Raw genomic sequence first — 15,690 nt, forward strand, 5'->3', positions numbered from 1 at the left:
CTATAATGCAAATGCTAGGAGAAGTTTCTCAGAAATATGCTCTTTAAACACACACATGTGCACACACACACGCACACAGACACACAAATCTTACCAAACTATTTCACTTTTTCTCAGTAGATGATTAAAACACACTTCTTGTCATGGTATTTTCTTCATTAAAATTAAAAACAGTGTGAAACAAAATCCTTCAACGCAAGGATTACAATGGTGATCCACTGTGAATAGAACTAAAATAAAGCTGCAAAATCTTCCTTACTTTTGGAGAACTTTGACTTCAATATAAAAATGAGGCATTTCCCCTTCAATTTCCCATTTCCCCTTCAATTTCCTCTGTGTTTTGAAAGTCGTTTCATATGTTGCCTGGATCTCCTGGAAGTTGTCCAGTCTCATGAGCAATACAATGTGTGAACCAGAGACTTGCAGGTCTGAACCACTCCATTGCTGTGGTTTTATTTATTAATAGTGGGTAAGATCCATTTACTCTATTCTGCTAAGACAGAAATCTTCTGCTGGAGGAATGACTCATTTCTCTAGTGGAAAAAACCTTCTTCCAATGGAAAATTTCTCCCATATCTTATTTATATATTTATACTCAGCTTTTCTCCCTAGTGGGGACCCAAAGCAGCTTACAATATCATTCCCTCTCGCCTCATTTTTATCATAATAACCCTGTGAGGTTACCCTAAGAGACAGAGACTGGCTCAAGGTCATTCAGTGAGCTTCCAAGGCAGAGTGGGAATTCGAACCCAGACCCTAGCCTAGGGTTGCCAGCTCTGAGTTGGGAAATTCCTGGAGATTTGGGGGTGGAGCCTGAAGAGGGCAGGGTTTGGGTAGGGGAAGGATCTCTGTGGAGTAGAATGCCAGAGTCCACCCTCCAAATCAGCCATTTTCTCCTGGGGAACTGATCTCTGTCATCTGGAGATCAGCTGTAATTCGTGGAGATCTCCAGCTACTACCTGGAGGCTGGAAGCCCAGCATTCTAATGACTACATCATTTTGGTTCTCTTAGGGAAGTGAAACATTGGATTAAACACAATAATTCTAGACTGCTTTTTCCTGCACTCACAGCAGCTGATGATGTTATAAAACAATCCAAAGCTATCAATCTAAACAGAAACCAGCTCAGATCAAACCCATAAAAAACACACAATAGTTACCGAATTCTGTTTTGGAAATGCCAAGTGGAAAAGGAAGCTTTATACAGCCTTTATGAGAAGAGAGAGGGTGTTTTATGCAATCTGTCATTATGTTATCATCACCCTCTGATACAAGAGATTGTGTAGTATTATACGGTGGCAGAGGTACACGAGTCTCATGCCTTGGATCGCTTGTCCAAAAGCAGCCTGACTCCTCAAAGGGGAAAACCTCACTCCCAGCTTAACATGCGAAATAGCTCTCTGGTTTCAACATATATTGCCTTACACTGGGTCAGGTCACTGGTCTGTCTAGCTGAATTTTGACTAGTTTGACTCGGTTGCATCTCTCCAAGCTCTCAGGCAGGAAAGCTCTTTCCCAGTTCCTTTGAATCCTTGAGATCTTCTGCATGCAAAGCATATGCTCTGCCACTTAGTCACAGCCCCTCTCCTTTACATTAACGGAACAGAAGACGGGTCTGGAATGACTTCTGTAGAGCCCTTTGTCCAAGCTTGCAATTGTATAGAAAGTCCTGCCAATCAAAAACACCTTGGCGGCTTTTATCTGTTATAATAGATGATAAACACTGAGTGAGTGTTGTCATTCACATGACAATCCCAGGTCAATTTCAGAAATGTCCCCCCAAAATAAGCATTTACATACTTTGGGGACACACACCAGTGCATAACGACAATCATGTTTAGGTGACAGTCATTATTCTTGGGTGTCTTGTGAATCAGTCTTTGGTGGGCTGTGCTATATACAGTCTCTGAAATTCTTCCATGTTTGATTCCCCAAGCATCAGATTTAACTAGCCTGTCACTTTATTATTATCAATACTTCACAATGGTGACAAGTATGGAGTGGGTGGAAATGTGTGGGTTATTAAATACTTATTTAAGGTCATAATAGAACTTGGCATAAAAGATTTGTGTAGGTAGGTGCGCAATTACTAGGTGACAAACTAAAGAAGTGAGGGGGAAAAGAGACTCAGACTGGGAAGCGAGATGATGGGGGTCCATATGAGAGAGATAGAAAAACATCACTTACGAAGCATACATTCACCCCTATTTTATGCACATTATGTGGAAGGAAGTCCTACTGAATCAACGGAACAACATGGCAATGATCCAGCAACACCCCTGGCATGAGCGCAAGAAAGTGAGCACTTGGAGTTTCTTTCAGTATCATTTGGAAATCCACAGTTCAATTTCTTACGCTCAAAGGGGTTTAAAATGTGGGTTAACTATGCCTACATGCGAGGGTGGTGAGAAGACAAATGGAAAGGCCGAGACCAAAAGGGAAAGGCCAAGCCAAAAAAGATGGTTGAGTTTGGACTTTCTCTTTGGACTTTGGACTAGTTAATTTCTCTCTCTTAGGGTCAAACTAGATATGCAGGTTTTAAAGAATTGGGTCCAGGTTCCCCAGACCCAACTTGGGTTCCCCACAGCCACACAGCAGCAGAGGGAAATGGCTGTTAAAAAATAAAGGCGAGCCCAAATGGCCTCAAAATGCCACCACAGGGGTAGGAAGAGTGCCTGCCTCAAGCCATTTTCCAAAAGAACAAGCAGACAGATGTCTCTGTTCTTACTGCTCCATGTGGAATAGCCTGTGCACATGGAGCAGTAAATAATCTCCCTCTGTGCTATTTTGACATGGGAAAATGCTGTCTGATCAAGATACTCTCTGGAATCAGGAAATCTTGTTTACAGAAAAGACATTCATGAATGCTCTTTATGAACAGACCATGAAATTAGTGCTCTTAGATATACAAGGAAAGTGCCTTATGAAACAATGTTGTTGTCTGAATCTCAGAACAGAAGACAGTCACTACATGAATATTTGGCATGAATCAACATAAAACTTCAGGGCCTAACTACATTTAGTCTTCGGGTCCTGTCCAGGTCTGCCATATGATCTTTCAATCAGAAGTGTGTTTAGGGATCCCATTCCCCTGGTGGGGGCAGGCGATCTCCTGCTTTCACCCTCCACCGCCTGCTTCCACTTACCTGGCCAGCGGAGGAGGAAGGCACAGGAACGGGCCTCCTGGGTGTGCTCCTGGAGTGGTGGGACAACATCAGTGACGTCATCACACCACCCCAAGAGCACTCCTGTGCTTCATTGCAAGCCGATTTGGGCCCCAAACGAGCCAAATTGGGCCTGTTTCAGGCCCAAATCCACCTGCTGAGAAGTGCAGGAGCACTCCTGTGCCTGCGTGGTGTCGTCACCGGAAATGATGACATTGCAACATTAAGTCAGGAAGAAGGAGGTAAGAGGCTGGTCTCCCCACCTCCCACTGGGAGGCTAAGGGGACCTGGCAAGCCTAGGTGTGTTAGTTTTCCACTGGGAACACCATTTCCAGATATACAGAGGTCCGTTTGCATCAGGCCTGTGGGAAGAACATGAACAAACCTTCTCCCCCATCGTGTTTATCTGACCTGAACACCTGCAGGAGGTGCTATTTGACCCATTTAGGAAGCCTCTTTGTACCCCATCAATATATTTGGTACTTCTAGTGGGGCAAATACCACCCCCAGGGCAATTTTAGTTCAGGAAAATGGCACATGAGGGGGATGCTTAAGTACCTTCTCCCCATACAGTGCAGCACCAATCCAAATCAGGTCCCCATGCACCTAGGAATTGGGTCCTTAGTAGTGAACTTACAAATCACATTTGATTGAAAGTCCTTGCAGCAGATCTGAACACAACCAAACACCTTTGTAACAGTTAAGCCATTGGCTGCATCTTCATGTAAAAACATAATACAGAAATCTAGTGTGAGGGTCCAGAGAATGGTAATTTTGGACATGTGCAGGAGCTCCGAGACCAGTCGCTGCTATTTTAACTTGCCTAATAAACTGAACGCAGAGAATTGAGCTTGCCACCCCCATTACTTGTTAAATCCTAAAGCCAGCAAGCCTATTCCTCGAAGGTTATGCCACCTCAGCAAACTCTCTTGAGCAATTGCAGTTGACGTGTCTTATTTACAGTCAGGAATAGATGGTTTTAAAGTGCTGAATATAAAGACATCCCAGCCTGGAATATTAAATGGGTATAAAATGTCACGTTAGAATGAAAAGCTATTTTGAGCAAAAGCAACTGGCGCTGCCAGAAGATGAGCACAAAGCATTTGCAATGTGCCAAGAAGAAAAGAAGGAAGAAAAGCCTATTTTTTAGTGGAAGGCAAAAAAACCCTTTAAGCAGTTTTTAAGGGCTTATTTTAGTTCCAGGAGGGAAGAGTATATGTGTGCATCTGGAATGAGCAACTGGCTTGACCCACATTCTGTTCCCAAGGGATATGGCCTGGGGAATGGAGGTTTATAACTGAAAATGACCGCCAGTTGTTATGAGTTGCATTGTGCAAACAAACAAATGAATGGGAGCAATTTGCAACCTGCAGGTTAAAACTATGGAAGCCAAGGCTCTAATTTCAATTTTTATTATATAATGTGGGACACAGAAAGGGCTACGACACCTCTGAGCATTTTGTCAGCTGGGGTCCAATTAATTCCTTCAGTGCACCCAAAAGCTTAGTCCTACCTAATGGGATATTTGGAGGATTTTTTAAAAAGTGAAGATCTTCCATGCATAGTTAATTTATAGCATTCATTGTCATAAGCAATGGCAGTGGCTATTTGCCTAGACAGCTTTATAAAAAGAACTGAACATATTTTTGAGAAAAACATTGGAGGAGATCGACAGGATTGGACCAGATGTCCACCAGTCCAGCATGATACTTCTGACTGATGCTAGCTCTATGTCTCCATGAACTTACAAGTGGATCAGAAAGATGAAAGCCCTCTTCTGAATTTTGTCCCTGGCACCCATGTTCAGGGGCATATTCTTTTCAAGCATGGAGATTCTATTTAGCTAAGAGCATGGATCTGTACATTAGTGGCTGTTAGCCCTAAAAGCCAAATCAAACCTTCATCTACAAGGGCATTATATGTAAGAATACCGCAAGTTAATCATGGGACAGCTATCAGTTTTATGTCTACTTGCCTGAACTTGACTGGAGCATCTAGTTGGCCTTTTGGAAACATAATATGGATATAAGTTAGGATCTAACCAGATGGCACATTGAGAGTTCTGCGTGCAGAGCTCACAGCGTTTTTTTAAACTCACCAAGCACGTGGGGTGTCCAATTTGGACTGGGACTGCAGCACACCATTTTCCCAATTGCATGACAGGCAAAACTTGTGCTGAGAGCTCCATACAACCTATCATCTGGTTAGACCCTTATTCTAACCCACTGGGAGAGTTCTGAGGCAATATCACAAATTGCTTTTGCTGAGTATACAAACGATGTTTGCAGCAAAGGATGTTACAGATAAACACCTATCTCACTATTTGAGGTGGGTATAGAGAACTAACGGAGTGTTTATTTGTATCCTGACCCTTATGTTGAATTTTAACAGATTAAGTTGAAAAGCAAGAATGGTCCTTGATCAGATACACAGAGTGGTAAGCGGCAGTACTGCAGCCCAAGCTCTGCTTACAATCTGAGTTCGATCCTGGCAGAAGCTGGGTTCAGGTAGCTGGCTCAAGGTTGACTCAGCCTTCCATCCTTCCGAGGTTGGTAAAATGAGTACCCAGTTTCCTGGGAGTAAAGTGTAGATGACTGGGGAAGGCAATGGCAAACCACCCTGTAAAAAGTCTACCAAGAAAATGTCGTGATGCGACGTTCCCCCCATGGGTCAGTATAGTAATGACCTGGTGCTTGTACAGGGGACTACCTTTTTTTTTAATGTAAGTTGAAAAGCAAGAATGGTCCTTGATCAGAACCAATTAAAACATCACAAAATAACAAGCAAGCTTTCAATGTCACCAAAACTCTTCTTCAGGATGGGTGCCCCACTTCATTTCTGCCTCTCCTTTGCTATCCTTTCTATATTTTTTGTTAACATCCAGCTTGAAGAAGCAGTCTAGTGAATTCAAAAACTTGCCTTCTACTTTGTGATATTTTGGTGATCCTAACAAAGGCATTTTATAATATTTTTTTTCATAATGGACCAACCCATAATTAATGGATTGAAATTACCCATGGTGTTTTAATAAAATGAGAAGAAGCAGCCTGTAATCTGACATAAAATAAGACATTGGGTTGCAGCCCGTGAAGCGGTTCAGCTAACAGTGTATCCTTGCTTCAGTGAAAATAGCTTCGCTTCAGCAAAAAAGGTGTGGTTCTTTAGAGCAAGGTTCCTTGGGGAAGGCACTGCCGTTAGTGGAACAAATTTATAGCATCCAACCCATCAATTTTAAGCTCATGGAAATAAATGGACTCAAATGGACTCAATCCTGCACTGTAGTTCCTTGGCTAGCTATTGAAAATAGTACATGTGGCCATAGTTTCAGTTGAGAAATGGCTTAAGGGCAGGCACTGATGGCTCCACCCACTGACTCATTCCTATACCTGCAGGGACACAAGCAAAGGGATCTTCAACCCCTTTTCCTTCAGTGTGAACCGCCATAGACACTTTCAGACGGAGATACCCTTTGTGACTCTGAGATGCCTTTTCTCATTTCTCTTTATGTTGATTTGTGCACAGAAGAGAGCAGCTGAGGTAAATAATAAAGGGATGATTCCGTCAAAGCCTCTTGCACTGTTCAAATGGAGAAGAGAGGATTAAAGAGAACTTTATCCTGGGTTTCAGCTTCAGAAAAAATGGCTGAAATTGGTAATAGTGTGCACAGGTGAGTGCTGGTGGCCAAAGGGAAACCCTTGGGACTTGGATTTGGCTATGAGGCATTTGGTTGCCTAGCCCAGTTATAAATGAAATGTTTCCCCCCCCCCCTTTTCTTCTATGGCTTAATAGAATGTGACTTGTATGCAATGCCTGAGTAGGATAAAAAAAAATGAAACATGATTTTGTCCCTGAGCTTCCCATTATACAAATGTTCTGTTAAAATTATTCAGAGGAGACAGTAATATCTCTTTGCACTAAGATGCTTGAAAGGGCTGTGATCTACTTTGGGAAACCAATTGCCGAAGCACCTTGCACAATGCAATGCTATGAACATGCAGGAAATTAAATATTTCATATACTGGTGTGTGCAACATTAAATTTAAGGTTGCATTGGGGAGTAAGCATTTGAGCTAAGATGCCTATTTGGATATTTCCCCCTTTCCAGCTTTTAGTCCTGGTGGGGTAACGATGGAAGAATAGAAGAAACTGCATAAACTGTTCTTTGTTTTAATCATGAAACCATTTTTGCTGTTATCCAATATGATTAAAGTAACTGATTATTCCATTTGCCGGGCAGAGAAAAGCAGCCCTTATTAAGAAACGCAGGAAGAGCAATATGCACTTGAATGCTTTTCTATCAAGAATCTTTCTGCAATGGGTTGGTTAGCTACAGAAGAGCCTACAGGACATTGTTCTTTAAGTAAGATTGCATGAAAACATTGTAATTCAGAGAATGTACTGGGATCCCTTGGGGTATTTGTTTTCGATGAATGGAACTAATTCACCTTCCATCAATGCCCGTTCCCCATTAGGGTGATTAGCTTTGATAAACAGCAATGTAGGTCAGATATTGGAAGCTAAACAGCGTTGGTACTTGGATGGGAGACCACCAAGACTCTGAAGAGGAAGGCAATGGCAAACTGCTGTGATGAGTTCACATTCTTGCCTTTCTTTCATAGTCAAGACAGAGCGGGACTCATTGCTGAGCTCCTCCCTTACTCTCATGTAACTCATAAGGTCTGTTAAATATGGGCAAGGACCCTTAATGGTTCATGGGGACTAAGCTGGTACAGAGATGCAGTATTTTTGTGAAGCTGTAACTTGAGATGCCTCAAAACAGCACTACAGATGTCAAGGGAACTGGGGCATTCACGTAAGGACCGCTGAACTCAGAATGCCAATTCATGCTGGTCCCACATACTGTAGCATTGTTTGCCTGGGGGACAATGAGTCATGCAGTTTGGCAATTAAAGTCCTATGTGCCACAAAAAAGTGGGCTCAGACCCTGGAAATGCAAATGATGCCATTTGTGAGGGAGGCACGTGGATATGGTCCAAATTACATCTGCAAACAGCCAACCCACACATGACATTGGTCGTATAGCCATTTTGATGTAGTAGTTAAGAGTGGCAGGACTCTAATCTGGAGAACTGGTTTTGATTCTCCACTCCTCTGCTTGAAGCCAGCTGGGTGAGCTTGGGTCAGTCACAGCTCTTCCAGAGCTCTCTCAGCCCCACCCACCTCACAGGGTGATTGTTGTGAGGATAATAACATACTTTGTAAACCGCTCTCAGTGAGCATTAAGTTGTCCTGAAGGGTGGAATATAAATCAAATGTTATTATTATTATAAATCAAATGTTATTGTTATAATATTGCTATGATGATGTGCTTCTGGGGTCTATACTCTGCTCTCCAACACAAGAAGGAATTTACATTCAGCCTGAATTGGCCTGATAATTGTCAAAACATTTAGTGCAGAACAGTACTATATGTCTCAATGGGCCTCTTTCTTTGCAGCATTACAACTTCCTTGACAAAAGGCTCTTCCTGTAGCTTTAAGAGCTGCACGACCCCAATGCAGCTGTTTGGTGGAGAAAAACTGTTCCTGTTAAATTTCAACCTTGCATGCATTCCATTAAAAACACAGGCGGCTTTGTCAGGAAAAGAGTTGGCAGGTATTACCCCTTAAGAAATTCTTTTTTAAAAACAAGCTCTGGAACTAAATACCCATTTTCTAATTTCTCCAATATCACCAGCCTCATGTTGCATATGCAATACTAATATGGAGCTTTAAAAATTCATAATAATTAAGTGGCTATGAGAAGTTGTCAGCCTTATAAAACAAGGCCCCTTTATAATAATAAAAAAACCTGCAACAAGCCATGAACCTAAAAACTTGCTTCCTAGTTTTCACAGTATATAACGTGCAGCTTTAAAAACCTACTAATAACGAATTGTTGGAAAAGGGTGCTATATACAGAAGGCCTCTTTGAAATGGTTTTGAAACTAGCATAATGGCCTTTTGATATTTTTCTCCACAAACATGCAACTTCTTATATGTAGATTTAAAAAAAAAACAATTACAGATGGGATCCAAAGAGCCTCAAGCACAAATTTACAGTGAAATCCTAAGCAACACTTTTACATACACACAGCTCTACTGGTCATTCTCAATTCTGAAAGGAGCCCTTGAACCTTCAGGAGCTGCATTTTAGGGATGGATGGAAGGGGGTCGCCCTGAAAATCCTCTAAAACGTGCACTGAGAATCAGTTCCTGGACAACAGATGCAAGAGATGTTGACTGGCTCTTCTCTCTGTTAGTTAAACAAGGGCCCAGGGTTAGAGTGCAATGGTAAGCAGTCTATAAAATAGAAAGCCTGCCCAATTGAAGAAGCTACTTAGCAAGTGAGTCACTCAGCCAGGTCAGTTTCAAGACAGTCTCTCATCTTCTAAAGGCTCTTTTTTCCCTGATGCATAAAATAACAGCCTTGCCGATTACTCTTGACTAAGGTACCCGATTTTGGTGACATTGAGGCTGACCTTGGAGTCACCTCCCCCGCTGCCGCACTCTCCTTTGTCGTACCACCATTTGTTTTTCAATTTGTCCAAGAGGCCTTGCTCATTCAGTTTTAATACTGCCAGGTTAACAGCATTTCTTGAAACGATAAAACATAACTCGTAAGAATAATGCACAGATGCTCGGTTAAGTCGTTCAAACGTATAAAGAAAGGAGCACAAGAGGACAAATTGCTAGAAAATTTTCACAGGGAGGTGGAGCTATAGAGATGTGTTTGTTACAGCAAATAACAGGGTTAAATATTGGAAGGTGGCATGGAGGATAAACATTTGCTCAAAAAACTGAAGTGTGCGGGACGGGAAAATTGTCTTTGAGAAAAAAGAAGGAACAAAAAAGTAAAGAAGAAGTAGAAGAGGTAACAAGAACACCACGTCATGCAATTAACGCTTGTCATGTATGGCGGTCTCAAAACTCGGGCTTTTACCATCTAAATTGAAAAAAAGCCACTGGACTGTAAAAAAAAAAAAAACAGCAACAAACAATCAGAAAGGACAACACGGAGAGAACATTTAGAAAAAAAAATGGATGCATTCAAGTCAATGAAACCATCATTTACCGTCTTATTTAACTCCATGGAATACGGAAAGATTAGGTATATTTTTTTAAACTGTGCAAGTTTACCTCAAATCCACAAGAAAGAAAATGACAACACAATACATCAGGGTAGGTGGAATACTATAACAACATGGAGATTGTTATATTATTCCACCCACCTTAATGATGAGCCTTTGGGAGTTGCTACACCATAGCCTTTGGAATCCAGGTTCCCACCAACTTTCATTGTGTCACAGGGCTTTCGTTGTTCAATGTACTCATTCATGGTCGATTCAAGCAGGAAGGCAAACTTCCCCTTTGATTTCCTCACGCGGGCCACTCCGTCTGCTGTCGTTTTGGCAAAGACCGATGGCTCTGCCGACTTCATGTATGACCACATTTTCTCATACACAGCTATTTTGGATCTCTGTGGAAGGGGAAAGAAAAAAAAAAGGAAGACAAGGTCAAGAAATAATTTGCCACTCTACAGACTTCCTGAAATAGGAAAGGGATGATTTTTAAACTTCTCCTCTCTACTGTTTCAACCTCCAAATCCCTTAAGCAATTTGTTATTTTCATACTTTTTAAAAGTGTATCGAGTTTTAGCCATACATTGCATGCATTTTTCAACATGATTTGTGCATCAATAATTTACATGCATCATATAAATGACATACATTGTACTTTATAGAGGCTGAGATCCCTTGGAGAATTACCACATGCACCACATCACTTGTGCAAGGGGAAGTGCTATAAAATGGCACTGCAAGCTGCTTGCACTGAGGGCCAAACTGCAAGTGACGAATGACACTTGAATGGCAAGTGTATTCCTCCCTGTTCACTTGTGCTCTACTCAATCCACTTGCCGTTCAAGTGTCATTTGTCACTTGTAGTTTGGCCCTAAGATAAATGTACTGGATCCAAACATTCTTTTCTGCATATACAAGACACAGTACAAGGTATTTTTCGTTTGGATCAACACTGCAACGAAGCACTGAGGGCCAAGCTACAAGTGACGAATGACACTTGAACGGCAAGTGGATCGAGTGGAGGGCAAGTGAACAGGGAGAAATACACTTGCTGTTCAAGTGTCATCCATCACTTGTAGCTTGGCCCTGAGTTACACTATACATTCTGCTCATGCTTGCTGGATCCAATCCAGAATGTGTCTAAAAACGGTATAACTTGAACGCATAACACAAACAAAATCGACAAAATCAACAGCGAGAAATAGAGAAATGAAGCTGCTGATGAAAGTATAGATAGGTAGAAACATGGATAAAATAGGGAACATTCACTCATCCCTAAAATTGGCAGGTTTTTTTTTTTTTGGCTTTACATATATTTGATTACAAGTATTGTTAGGAGCAGGGAGGGAAGGTGGCATGGTATAGCCTGCTGATAGCAGAGAAACAGCCCCAGCACGGGAAAGAGGGTGAGAAGGTGATGTACACCCCCCTCCTCCCTACAGCAGGGGCATGTCTTTGGACTGGTCAACCAGGAAGGTGAGCCCCCCCAGGCAGAGCTTGACATCCTATATGATTTGGAATCAATATACCTTAACAACAACAACAACAACTGCGCTTAGATACTGCTCTTCTAGACAGATTAGCGCTGCCTCACCCAGAGTAGTGAACAAGTTAATGTTATTATTATCCCCACAATACAGCTGGGGAGCTGGGGCTGAGTGGAGTGGCTTACCCAAGGCCACCTTCTGAGCTCATGGTAGTAGTGGGATTCGAACCAGCAGAGTGCTGATTTGCAGCCGAACCACTTAACCACTGTGTTACTAAGGATTGCCTTCTCCCATACGAACCTACCCATGTACTCCAGTTGTCTTCGGAGGCATTGCTTTGGGTGCCCCAACCATTTGAGGCCAGATGGCCAGACAGAGCCTTCTTGGTCATGGTGCCTTCTTGGCCATGGTGCTGAAACTTTGGAACTCCCTCTCCAGGGAGATTCACCTGTCTCCCTTCGCCAGCAGGTGAAGGCTTTTTTGTTTCATTTGCCGTACCCCAGTAAATTCTTATTGGTCCTCCTCCTGGTTATGTGTATGCTTGTTTATATTCTAGATGTTTTGTTGTATTTATGGATACTTTTAAATGTTGTTTTAATGTTTTAATATCTGATATTAACCACTCTGAGGACCCTATATGGGTGGGAAAGTGACATATAAGTGGTTTAAATAAATACATAAATAAACTAACCCCCAGGGCCTGGCACCAAAAACCCCACATTGTGGATTTAATTGATTGATTCCCAGAGTCTCCTGTGAGCCAAAGACTCTGTCCACTTTTTGATTTATTTACTGGTTCGCTCATCCAACTTCTGCTAAGGTTGGATAATTCTGCCATGTATCATTTTTGTGTGTGGATATGGTAAGTTTAGTCAGGCAACAAAACTACAAAAGATTTCCTCCAACTATCACTATACAATACAAAGATTATCAAAAACAGTGAACCATTTAATCAAGAACAATTGCGGAAGTAAACAACATGAACTGATATTCATTTGACTCTGGTATCTGGTGCTACCAATTACGACATGTATGACTGACTGATTGATACTTGATAGTGATTATACTCATTGGATGTTGTTTACTTCCGCAATTGTTCTTGATTAAATGGTTCACTGTTTCTGATAATCTTTGTATTGTATAGTGATAGTTGAGGGGAATCTTTTGTAGTTTTGTTGCCTAAGTTCCCCCGGAGCTCCTCTCACCCCTTTGCCTAGTTTAATCAGGCAGCAGTGATACACAGACCCGGCAAAATACTCACCATATGGGGAGGCGGCCTATTGCATCTCTGCTTGATTCACTGCTCTGGCCATGTCTCTTTCCAATCAGTCTGCTGTGTTTGCAGGACTGTGATTGGGACATTCAACTGCTTCAGATGCAGAGAGGCAGCAGTGTTTACTTGCCCTCAAAGGATGCATACCCACAACACTGGCTCATGCAGAATCACAGAGGGTAGACTCCTTCACAGCAGGTTATTGCCACCTGTCTCTAGTTTTAATTCAGAAAGCAAGTGTGACATCTATCAAGAGTGTTGGAAATCCTGCTCTAATAGTAGCACCTTAAAGACCAACACCCTTAAACTGCAGACCAATAGGGCTACCCACCTGAAACAGCTCTAATCTGAGAGTTCCAACTAGGTCTGCCAGTTTTTTCCCTTCTGGCAGGGCTCCTGTTTCTTTAACAATTGCATAGCAGGCAGAAACCAGCTGGGAAAACCTTTCCCTAACCTAGGAATTCTTGAGCTAGGAATAAAGAAGAGGAGACTTCACATCTTGCAGTGTGGATGCAAAACACAGCTACAGCACAATAACAGCTCATATTGGCTGATAACACACAACAGCTGGAAAGATTACAAATGCTGGGATTACAAAGACGGCATTAAACATTAATCAACAGTTTCGGCAATGCACATTGTTGAACATTTCACAGGATCTCAATTTGCCTCCCAAGACAAGTAATGGGCTGTTACTCTCCATTTAAATCTTTTACTAGCTATGGAACGAAGATGCGGCCCATTTTATCATTCTAACCAACCACTGTGATACATCATTTAAAGGTTTTGCTTGTTCCAGGGTGAAAGTGAGTTTAGTGCCATTTGCAACACAGCAGTTCTGATTCTGCCAGAATCTACAAAACCCAGTTAATCAAACAATCTAACCCTGCTGTGGGGTTGTCTCACTTTGGACTGCAGAACCAAAATGCAGAGAATAATAATATAATAATAATAATATTCGACTTATATAACGCCCTTCAGGACAACTTAACACCCACTCAGAGTGGTTTACAAAGTATGTTATTATTATTCCTATGACAATCTCCCTGTGAGGTGGGTGGGGCTGAGAGAGCTCTGGAAGATCTGTGACTGACCCAAGGTCACCCAGCTGGCTTCAAGTGGAGGAGTGGGGAATCAAACCCAGTTCTCCAGATTAGAGTCCCGTCGCTCTTAACCACTACACCAAACTGGCTCCCTTGTATTGATAAAATTAGCTTATCAGGGAGAAAGAAATGAGACATGCCTTCTCCCTACATTTTTTAAAAAATTGGGACAATTGCTTTGACAAATGGAGCATTACTGCTGGAGTCAGATCTTGGACTGGAGTAGAATTTAAAAAAACATAATTATATCCAGTGCACTGAAGTTCAACCAAACCTGTTTTTTCCCTTCTGATGTTAGAGGGGATATTTACATGTACGTTCGAAGCTGCATTATACAGAGTCAGACCATTGATCCATCTCCAGTGATCCGACTGACAGCAGCCCTCCATCCCTGCTACTTGATATTGTCGAATTGGTGGAGATGCCAGAAACTGAACCGGTGCCTTCTGCATGCAGAGCGGGTAGTCTACCATTGAGTTATGTGCTGTCTCCTGCTAATTGAGGTCAATAGCTGAGCATATGCCGCATCTGACACTAATTTCAGAGCTTTTCTGCAGTTCTCTGAAAGGAAGGGGAGGAGGAACTCAGAGTCACTTTTCTCCTCCTGCTAATATTCTTTGATCTGGGTCACTGAATTTGATACAGTAAGATATTAAGTAGTTTTGCAGACCAAAACTGATCTAAAATTTTTATTCTTGGCTAATTGAGAAAATTGATCTTTTCTCTCTTTTATGGGGTTTATTTTTTATTTCATACTAACTTCTTTCCTAAACTGCAGTCTCAGGGCCTAACATGACATTTTTCACGTGTACACTTACGTCTTGCTAGTCCCTTCCCAAGGTCAATATTTGCTCCCTACCCAAGACCTGAGAAAATTGTGCTGCATTGCCCTGCAAGGCCTCCTTTCTACTCTGAACTGCTGCTGCTGCTTTGGGAAAGATACCCTTCTATTGTCACATTCAGCCCACCTGCCAGGGCTTGCACTGGGCCCCCCTCTGTGCCCCTGACACAGGCTCAGTGGATGCCCAAGGAAGGAAAGAGAACCATATTAGGTTCTGATCCTGCCATCTGGTCAGGGAATGTTAAGGACAATTCTGTGATCTGGACCCTGTGAAGTTGCATCATGAAAAGGCCACGGACCTGCTGCAGAGGCTCCTCCCTCTTCCAGGTTGCTCTTCCTTCCTTGAGTATTTGTAGGGCCTGCGGTGTGGTCACCTTCTCCGAAACAGCAGCAGTTTGGGAAACGTTAATTTCTTCTGGATGGAATGCAGCTCTTAACTGTTGAAGAAAGGGTCTAACCACCTGCCAATGTACACTTACAATGTATACCTGTGAGTGCACACATGTAAAATGTCATATTTGGACATTTTCTCCATGTGCAGCAGAAAAAACTGGGAAAAACCCTACCCCTGTACTATTTTGACACAGGGAAACAGCTTGAGTGAGGAGCCCCTCTTCCTCCCACGAAGGCATTATGAGGCTGTTTGGGCTCACCTTTATTTTCTAACAGCTATTCCCCAAAGCTCCTGTATAGATGCAGGGAACTTGAGTTGGGTCTGGGAAACCCAGACAGAACTCTTTA

General features: G+C 42.3%; 1 protein-coding gene across 2 annotated transcripts in view; it reads right to left on the reverse strand.

Annotated features, from left to right (window-relative positions):
- Positions 1 to 15,690, reverse strand: part of GRIA3 (glutamate ionotropic receptor AMPA type subunit 3) — a 256,338-nt gene that overhangs the window by 21,715 nt on the left and 218,933 nt on the right. Inside the window, exons 13-14 of one of the 2 annotated variants that reach the window (XM_054995938.1) lie at positions 10,396 to 10,643; positions 9,646 to 9,760 (exon numbers count right to left, since the gene is read on the reverse strand). In XM_054995938.1, coding sequence (XP_054851913.1) covers positions 9,646 to 9,760; positions 10,396 to 10,643 — 363 coding nt within the window. The remainder of the gene's footprint in view (positions 1 to 9,645; positions 9,761 to 10,395; positions 10,644 to 15,690) is intronic. The other variant, XM_054995939.1, reaches the window with a different exon arrangement.

The sequence above is a fragment of the Eublepharis macularius genome, chromosome 13 (assembly GCF_028583425.1).
Source record: "Eublepharis macularius isolate TG4126 chromosome 13, MPM_Emac_v1.0, whole genome shotgun sequence".
Lineage (NCBI taxonomy): Eukaryota > Metazoa > Chordata > Lepidosauria > Squamata > Eublepharidae > Eublepharis > Eublepharis macularius.